Here is a 10,020-nt window from a genome sequence, read left to right as displayed (position 1 = left end):
TAAACTTTGTTTGCGGCAGACGGACGATAGATATTCGTGAATCATTTTACTCTTACACGATGCTTAGAACTATGAAAATTTTTTACTGAAAAACTATGCGCTGTTCGGAAAATTTGTCAAGAATAAAAAGTTCTAGTAATCAGCTGAGGAATACGCCTGAATTTTTCCGGAGCGTTTTGAGCAAAATTTTGAATTTTGCAAAAATTGTTCATATGCAAAATCCAAAATTTTGCTCAAAACGCTTCGAAAAAATTCAGGCGTATTCCTTGGCTGATTACAAGAACTTTTTATTCTTGATGATTTTTCCGAAAAGCGCATCGTTTATTGTAAAAAAATTCATGAATGTTTTCACAAAAATTTGGTCATTAAGACGCCATTTTGAAAATACTAAAACGAAAAATCGATCTTTGAACCATGGATTCTCAAATTTTAGACACTTATTCCACCCGTTAGTGAGATTCCAGGTTAATTACTGACTCGAAAAGCTTTGGAAAATGGTTCACAAAAAAAAGCACGAAAAATCACGTTTTTTTTTTGTTTAAACTGCATTTTGGGATAATAAGAAATTTTTTTGAGGAATTTCATTGGCACCGTCGGAAGGAGGAGCTCTTAAGCAATAAAAATATATGTGTCTCAATTTTTTCTAGTGTCGAATAGTCTTAGTTATTGGCCGTTGAAAAGCAGTGTACCGGTAGTGGCGTTTTGGCCGTTTAAGGGTTAAACCTACTGAAAATTTCTGTATGTTTACCAGAAAAATTATGAAAGTTATAGTAAAATTAAAGAAAAAAACTTTAAAAACTTTAAAAATGATCTTTTTGTATAGAAAATCACACAAAACATAAAATACGAGATTAATCCTGACAATTATTTTATTTAATTAAAGGAAGAAAAAAAATCTTTACACAGTGGTCATATTTCTCCGCAGCCACCTCAAATTTAAGCACGTTTTGTGGCAAAATAAAATTGGTTTCATTACATATTTCTCAAATTTATCGATAGGCCAAAACCTAAAGTACTTGTAACTGTAAAAAACGATTTTCGACCAAAGTGGGCTTTATTTAGTCGTCGTTTTTAGCGTCTCAATGGTGTTCCTTAAATTCTTGAAATTTTAAACTTTTTCAAACAAATTACAGGAGCAAAAAAACTTTTAAAACATTTATTAGTTGCAAGTGTCTGCAGGGTATATTCTAAGGGAATGTTAATACATACACTGCCTAATGGGCGATTCAAGTATGACACGTAAAAAAAAGGTAATTAAACTGATTAAACGTATAATTTTACAATATAGGCCGGGAATCACGGCAATCGGTAGTTCCCGAGGTGCGTCATGAATTCCAGTAATCGGTATTGCCAAAGACGTTTTGACCATATTTTGCGTAACTTTAAATTATTTTTCAAAATTTTTCAGATTTTCTGAACAGCTTATAAAATGATTCGAATTATGCCTAATTTTTTTTTTAATACTGCAAAATTACAATTTTTTCCTTAAACTGTTTCAGAATCATTTTTGACAATTTCAGACATATTTTTAAATTTCTAAGTATCTCTTCAACTTACTCGAAGGAATTATAGGTGCTCAATATTTATTATACCTAAAAATTCAACAATTTCTCTTGTTAATTAAATTTTTGCAAATAGAATAATTAAATTATAATGCTCAAAGTTTAGTTTAAAATATTTATTTTATAATTACTGATTTTATATGAACAATCAAATAATTCTAAATATTAAGCAATAATTATTTTTCGTGATTGAATAATGTAAAAGATTCAAATTTTAGACTATTTTTTGTTAAACTTAACAAAAGCCTTTAATCACGAATATATTATTTGTAAGTTATTTTAAAATAGAAAGAAGTTTAGAAAGTTTCAATCGGGCGTTTACATTTCATTAAGTACTAAGACTTTTCAATTAAAACAGTTTCATTTTTAACGTAAAATCTGGAAATTTTGTAATTGTAAACTGATTCCGATTCGTCTTGTAAAATCAATTATTATTCACTTTTTAATCCTTAATGTATAGTTCACTTTTAAAAATAATTTTAATTTATATTCATATTTGATTAACTCAAAAGGATTTTTGATCAACAATTTCAGATTTAAAAGGCTAATAATTTTTGAAATCTTTAAAACTGCATTTTTAAATTTTTTAAACGAAAAATATAGATCTACAAATAAAAATCGAAAATGGAAATTTGTAATCGAAAGATTTTGGAATTACGCATTGTAAACTGAATGATAATATACTTTAAAAAAATAAAAATTCATCTGATTATTTTTGGAAACTGTTAAAATCAAATTTGGACAGATTTTTTTATCTAAAAATTTGTAAAATTCCCGATAAAAAAATTAATTCACTGTCATTTCTCAATCTCATTAAATTCCCTGTCATTTCCCGCATATTTTAAATATTAGAACTTATAAATAAAGTGTTTACATAATGTAAAATATAGAAATTTGCAGAATACTAACTGATAGCAGTATTTAATTCCTAAGGTTTTTTTTCTATAATATGCTTACATATACATTTGAAATTCGAAGGTCAACGGTCTCGAATTTTTTGTTTTTGACACTTTTGAAAGACGATCACTTTGAGGTTAGACCACTTTCGAATTTAAAAACTTCAACGCTGAGACACTTATGAGTTTGAAAAATAAAAAAAATTAGTACCTCGAAACTCCAAAATTTCAACATTACACTTGAAATTCGATAAAAAAAGGAAATGAAGCAGCAAAATGCTTGGCAGCGTACAATATTTTGTGACACGTGCTCTAAAAATAGTTATTTGAAGGAGGTTACAACTGCATATTAAAAATGAATTATTTTTTACTTACCTCGTGACAATATCTTTTATTGTTCCTGCCAGGATGTGTCCATAATGAGGAAGACCAGTTGCAAAAGGTGGTCCATCATAAAATGAGAATCTTGGCTTGCCTTTTGACTGTTGCAGGCACTTTTGGAAAACGTCCAACTTTTTCCATAATTCTAGCAAAGTTTCCTCTTCCTTAGAAAAATTAATTGTATCTGGTAACTTCTCACCCATTTTTCACACGCGCCAGTTCACAATTTTTGATTAAAAAAATTCAACACCGGCTGCTACACTGACGTAACTTGCACGTGTAGCCCCTGAACAACTCGAAAGAAAAGAGAAATAAAAACAATAGAATATTGCAGGTAGTTCCTAATTTAAACATTTTCCGCGAGATAGCGCTGAGAACAGAAATCTATGGTATTTCAGGTTTGGTGGGAAAAATCCAAGATGTCTGCACGGCGAGGGCCAAACAATAATAACAATTATATGGGACAAAACTTAATTTTTTTAATAATTTGGAAAAAATATAATTTTTCGACAGAAGAAGTGTATGTGGATATTATGTTCTATTTTTGAAAAGCTGTTTACTTAAATAATGGAAATGATCATTTCTTTTATCGATTTTATTATTTAATTCAACATATTTGGAAATATAAGCACAACTAATATCCACAGGTGAAATACGCGGACCATGGATTTTGTATAATCGTGCAATTAATATTTTAATTAGGATTCATTCCTATTTACCTTGTTGGTTATTTATGGCAAAACTGATTGGTTGAGAACCTAGATTAAAACCCTATGGCTATATGAAATATCAATTTAATGAATAATTAAAAATCGATGATGTTCGTGAAAAGTTATACCCTTCTACCCTTGTTGTAAAAAATAATTGTATTCAAGTTATTTAAAAAACAAAGTTTTGTCCTATGCAGTCGATATTATTGTTTGACCCTCAGCGTGCAGACATCTTGGATTCACACTCTTAAGCGTAGAACCCTGACGACAGGGTCCCTACTTAAATGGAAGAAAATTTGAAATTTAAGTAACACAAAACTCACGAAACAATTGACGTTATCTGCTATTAATCTAATAATTTTACTTTTTAGCTTAAATTAATAGTTCTGTACTATTTTGGAGTTATATAAAGTTTTAAATCAGAGGAATTATTTAAGTATCTTAATTTTATTGCTTTGTTATGTGTGCTTTTATTTTTACTCAATTTCCCGCGCTATAACTCCTTTTTCTTCACGTTCACGGCTTCGCGCACTTGATTAGGTGTTTCAGGTTTTGTATTAGGCAATATTAGTGCGCGGTCCGTTGGTTAGGGTCCGAGTTATGCGAAAATTTAAATTTAATAAATAATAAATTGTTATGAAAACAAGTTCGGGGTGTAAAAATTCTTAAGTTAACGTATGGGAAAGTTTGAAGAGAAAAAATTTAATATTTTAATTACTTGTTACCTTTTCATACGTAGTTCTGAATTTTACGAACATAACATTGTTGTCTACACTACATAATTTTTAAGTACGTGTAAATTTTCTACTAAGAGAAAAAAAATTTTCAACAAAATTGATAAATTTCAAACTAAAAAAAAATTTTTAACCAAAAATGGAATAGTGAAACTTTCAGATAAAAAATGAATTTCCAACAGTATATACAATTTGAAACAAAAGAAGTGAATTTTAAACTAAAAACGAAAATATTTTTAATCAAAAATAGAAAACAGTTGAATTTCAACCAAAAATATGTATTTTAAATGAAATACTTAATTTTTAGGTTTAAAAATTATTTTAAAAAAATGTCAATAAAATAGCTCAATTTTATTTGAAAGAAATGAATTTGTAACTAAAGAAAATTTTATGAAAAAAATGAAATACGTCGTTCAACTTTTAGTTTAAAAAACAATTATGTACCTAAACAAAGGAGGTTTGAACGAGATACTTAAATTTTCAAAAACAAAAAAAAGGAATTTTGAACCAAAAAGATGAATTTTCTAACAAGATAAAAAGAAAGGAATTTTTAAAAATTAGTTAAATTTTCAACAGAAAAATGACTTTTCAATCCAAAAGATTAATTGTTAAACATCAAGATTAATTTAACCATTTAACTAAAATTCTAGAGAATTTAAGAACTTTATTCGTTCGATAGTTTTCATACTCCATGCCAGAGTTTTGAATTTGTGACGACCGCGGCGCTGAGGTGACGAGATAATGAGATTTTGCGTTGGAGGGAGAGAAGATGGCAATGCCCAGCAATGTCTATGGATGCGCAAATCGCGTGGTAACATAAGTTCTCGGCATTCTTTTTCTCCTCGTAACGGTCTTGTTGATTCCGCGTTTTCGAGCCGCGTGACTAACCCGGAAATCGGGATGGAGATTTATTCTTCCGCGAAATGTGAAATGCGATAAAATTAACGCGGTGGTAAGAGTTCAGCCCAGAGCCGAACATGCGGCGACGATTTCCGAAAGAAAGTATTAGATTTCCGCGGCGTATTTCGGCAAAAATTCGTCAGTGAAAACAGTGCCAATGATTTCGAATATATGGCGGCGAGAGTACTTTTGCTCAGCATCTTGTTTACGGAAGTGCTAAAGCCCGTTTGCTGTGCAGGTGCGTCTTCTAAAATTCATATCTACATCGTTTGTTTATACTCGCGAAAGTCGCATGGTATCGTGGAATGGCCACAGGCTACACGATCATCGACCCATAGACCATAGAAAAAATATCACTGATCTCGCCTATTTCCTGAATCGCAATTCATACAAAATGAACTATAGTCACTTGATTTTAGCGATGATTAGATTTTTTGCATGGCTAATAATTCCTTTATTCTGCAGAGTAGATCATTCTCTAGTAAATGCAACGATAGGAATGTGAGAGTCCCGCTATTGCAACAATAAAACACCACTATGATTATTTCTCGCCTGTTCTTGGATTTTTTTTACCGCATAGTAGAACATTTCCCGGGGAAGAGCTCATGCTATTCATCCTTTATGAATGAATTATTATTGATTTTGATCATTTGGAGTTTGAATTTTTTATTTTCTAACCGATTTAATTTTCTTTTTTTTTTTGATAGGGAATAGTTGAAAGTGTTTAAGTAATTGTTTTCTGGCTTTTCAGTCGCAGATCAGTTAGTGATTATTTTAGAATTGCACGATTTTGGAGCAAATGGTTTTCACAGGTGGTTTATTCCGAATGAATCGCTCCTGTGTTCGAAAAATTAGCTGAATCTGTGAAACCCTGAAATCAAATTGTTCGGAATAATTAGCATTAACTTTAGTTGTACTGTTTTTTTTTTTATTTACCATGATGTATATTGTTTAATAAACTCGATAGAATTTAAAATTATTTTAGATAATTTTGAGGGATGTAATATGTTATTCCAGGCATGTTGAATTATTTCCGAAAATTGCAATAGATTTTAAATTACTGAACTAATCCTATATATTTCCCAAAATATTTTTACGAAAATTTGAAAAATTTAATATTTTTCGATAAATTGCAATATATTTCTTAAGTATTCATACATTTTTATATATTTTTAATATTTCAGTTCGTAATTAAATTATATAAACTTGAAACACAAAAAATTAAAAATTGAATTTATTTTTCAATCCTTTATGAGTAGAAATGTTCATTTTTGAATTTTTTTTCTAATTTGGAACATTCGAGTTAGCGATTTTGTATGCATGGAAATTTAATTTTCAAGCCACGAATTTTTATTTTAATTTATACATTTTTTTACTCTAATTGTTATGTTCAAAAACTTTAATAATTCGATTTTTTTCTCATTTTGTTGACAGTACTTTTATTAATATATTTATTTTATTCACCATGATTTCTACTATTTAATAAACTCTATAAGATTTTAAATGATTTTAAGGGATTTAATATAATTCCAAGTTTCCTCAATATTATTCAAGGCATTTAAAAATATTTCCGAACATTTTGATAGATTTAACAAGACTTTGAACTAATTGAATCCATTTCCAACAATATTTTTACGAAAATTTGAAAAATTTTGCGAAATTGAAATTGTTTTCGAAAAATTCCAATATATTTTTGAAGTATTCATTAATTTTCATATATTGGTAATGTTTCAGTTTTTAATTGAAACCTATAAATATTAAACACAAGCAGTAAACAAATTTATTGTTCATTTCTGAACCCTTTTGTAAATAAAAATTAATTTTTGAATTATTATTTGAAATTTTCCAGCTTTAATGAGGGAAACTCTGGGAATTTTATTTAGTATCTTTCGTTTTTCGATGATTGGTTAACTTCTTTATATGTTAATTATGATATAATTTTTTTCTTAAATAGATTGTAAAAATTTAAATTAAAAAATTTACGAGATTCTGTTTTGATATAATATGTGGAAAGTAGTTGGGGCTTCAACATTTTGGCTGTCAGCTATATATTGTAAATAAATTTGATAAAAATCTCATGTTTACTTATTTCTATTTTACAAAAATATTTCATTCGACAAAAAAAATACTTTGAAAATGTTTATCATCTTATATTTTATTTACATTTTAAGAAAAACATTGAAATTTGAACTAATTTTGCAATATTTTCTTAAAAATTTGACACAATGACTTCATCCTGGCTCATTTCATAAATAATTTCGATAGCTTTCAACCTATTAAATAAAAAAATGCTGACTCATATTTAAATAAAGTATATGTTATATTAAAATTCGAATTTTTATTTGTATGTACCTTGAAAAATACAAGCAAATTTTGGAAATTTGTGCCCAAATCCCGGGAAATCCGTGAAAATAAATTTAAATTAGACGCTTTTATTTTCTGTGTATTACTAATGCCAGAATGAAATTTAAAAAAATTCTGCTATTTTTTTATCGATAAGTTTGTTACTTATAAAAAATAAAAAAAACTTTTAAAAAATTCCTTATAATTACCCGATTTATTTTCGGATTACAAAAAAGATGCGATGGTGATTAATCAAAAGTAGAAAATTTTAACTTTAAGTAGAAAATGTTTTCATATAAATTAATCAAATCAGAATTCGAATATCCGTTAAACTATAAAATTCAAACATTTTATAAATTAAACCGTTCAAAGTTTATTTCTGGTTAAAAATATAAATCCGCGATATCATTCTTATCGTTTAGGTTATCACTTTCTAAATTTTTTGAAAAATATATCATTTTGAAACAATTTTGCCTTAGAAAGATTAAAAATTAGACGATCTTTAGTTTCGTTCAAAACTATAAACACTTTTTTAATTAAAAGTCAAATTATTTATATTTCATGTCGTTTGAAATCAGGACTTCAATTCTTGTCTATACATGAAAATTAAAAAAATTAACTTGCAAATTAAACATTCAGTAAAATAAAGCAGCTAAAATTATAACGTTCGAATTTTAAATTTATTCTGAAATATTATCATTAAAGGCTTTCAGTTTGAAACAAATCAGTTTAAATCGAACTTACTTAAAATTGCATTCATGTTATGTCATATTATTCATACTGTCTTAAAATAAAATAAAATTTGTTACATGTCACAAAAGAAAATGAACCGTCCATAAAATAAATTGCCAATTTTTTTTACCAGCCAGTACCGTACCCGTTGGTAATCATTTTAGAATAATTAAAAATATTATACTTCAAAGACGAAAATGCTCTTAAAAATGGTAAAAAGGTTTTCTAGGCATCCGCAGAAAGTGTTTTTTTTTCTTTCGAATTCTTAAAAAGATTCTAAATTTGTTGTTTGAAATCTGCAAAAATCTACATTTTGTTTTAAATTAATTTTAAACATTTTCAAAGCATCTAAATATTTCTTAACATTGCTCAAATTTCTTCTACTAATAATAATTATTTAATTGTTATTTATAAATCCAAATTTTAAGGAAATTTTTTTAAATCTGCAGTGTCTCCTAAAAATCGTAGGCAAAATTCAATTCAGTTTAAAAGTTATTAAGTAGTCCTGGAAAAATGTTAAAAATAATTGTAAATTTGAAAAAAATGTAACTTCTAGATTTCTCAAGATTTTGAAATAAAATTTTGAATCTTTTGAAGGATAATTAAACTGTTTAAAATGAAAATAATATAGCTTCTAATTTAAGAAATATTCGGTTAAAAGACTTGAATCCTTGAATATTTCAATGTTCAACGTTTCTAGCTAAAAATTCATTAAATTATTATAATTTTGAAAATGTTAAAGTTCATTGATAGATTTTTTAATTCAGAGTTTTGAAAATGATAACGTGGATTTATAGTTTTCGAACTGAATCTGAATCTTTGAACTGTATAGTTTATAAAAGTTAAACATTCTAAATTTGGCAGCCTTAGATTTTAATTTGATTTGTTAATTTATTAATATTTTAATTTAAAATTGTGAAATTGAACAGTGTTAGTATTTTATACGTGTAAATTATTGAGCATTTAAATACAACAATTTCGAATAAAAAACTTTTAAACTTTAATTTTAAAAGTTCAAAATTGAACAGTTCCATTTTGAGTGTTTTAATTTGTAGTTTATTTTTTATTATTTCAAATAGAAAAAGGTTCAGCTTTAGAGTTTTAATTTTTTAATTTTATTACCTGTGAAAAATCTTTGCGAACCGGGAAATGACCGGGAATTTATTTCTACGATTAAAGCGGCCACCCTGTTAACCAAAAAGACGAATTTTCAACAAATCCTTCGCCAAAATAGATAGATTTTCTCTACATAAAAGATTAATTTTCTGCCATATTTTGAACAAAATAAGTTTTTCAAAAAAGATTGTTTACAAAGTAGTTCAATTTTCAAACCAATAGTTGAATGTTGAACTAAAAATATGAAATAATTACGAAAAACGGAATTCAACAAAAATTACGAATTTTCAACGAATTAGTTAAATTTTCAACCAAAGAGATGAATTTTTAAGTAAAATAAATATTTTAAAATGTCTACAAAAGTGATCAACTTTCAAATAAATAGTTGAATTTTTAACTAGAAATATAAATTCTCAACCAAGTAGTTGAATTTCTAATTAGAAAAGCTAAGTTTTCAACAAAAAATGAAAAAATTAGTTAATAACTTCAATTTTCAACAACGACACTGAAAGAAACGATTTGTCAACACAAAGATGAATCTTTAATAAAAAAAGGAATTTTTTACAACATTGTTGTGTCTTTTACAAAATAATTTATTTTTTAAACAAATAGTACAATTTTTAACCAAACGAGATGAATTCCAAAC

The 10,020-nt window shown here is 27.0% G+C and overlaps 2 protein-coding genes across 2 annotated transcripts in view; one reads left to right on the top strand and one right to left on the bottom strand.

Annotated features, from left to right (window-relative positions):
• LOC117177925 (isoleucine--tRNA ligase, cytoplasmic) overlaps positions 1 to 3,125 on the bottom strand; it is a 17,392-nt gene extending 14,267 nt beyond the window's left edge. Inside the window, exon 1 of the mRNA XM_033369038.1 lies at positions 2,834 to 3,125. Within this exon, the coding sequence (XP_033224929.1) occupies positions 2,834 to 3,042 (209 nt within the window). The 5' untranslated portion in view covers positions 3,043 to 3,125. The remainder of the gene's footprint in view (positions 1 to 2,833) is intronic.
• Positions 3,126 to 5,086: 1,961 nt separating this feature from the next.
• LOC117179060 (protogenin B-like) overlaps positions 5,087 to 10,020 on the top strand; it is a 63,648-nt gene continuing 58,714 nt past the window's right edge. Inside the window, exon 1 of the mRNA XM_033370697.1 lies at positions 5,087 to 5,421. Coding sequence (XP_033226588.1) covers positions 5,355 to 5,421 — 67 coding nt within the window. The 5' untranslated portion in view covers positions 5,087 to 5,354. The remainder of the gene's footprint in view (positions 5,422 to 10,020) is intronic.

The sequence above is a fragment of the Belonocnema kinseyi genome, chromosome 8 (assembly GCF_010883055.1).
Source record: "Belonocnema kinseyi isolate 2016_QV_RU_SX_M_011 chromosome 8, B_treatae_v1, whole genome shotgun sequence".
Taxonomy (NCBI): domain Eukaryota; kingdom Metazoa; phylum Arthropoda; class Insecta; order Hymenoptera; family Cynipidae; genus Belonocnema; species Belonocnema kinseyi.
This window is presented reverse-complemented; position numbering and strand designations above follow the sequence as displayed.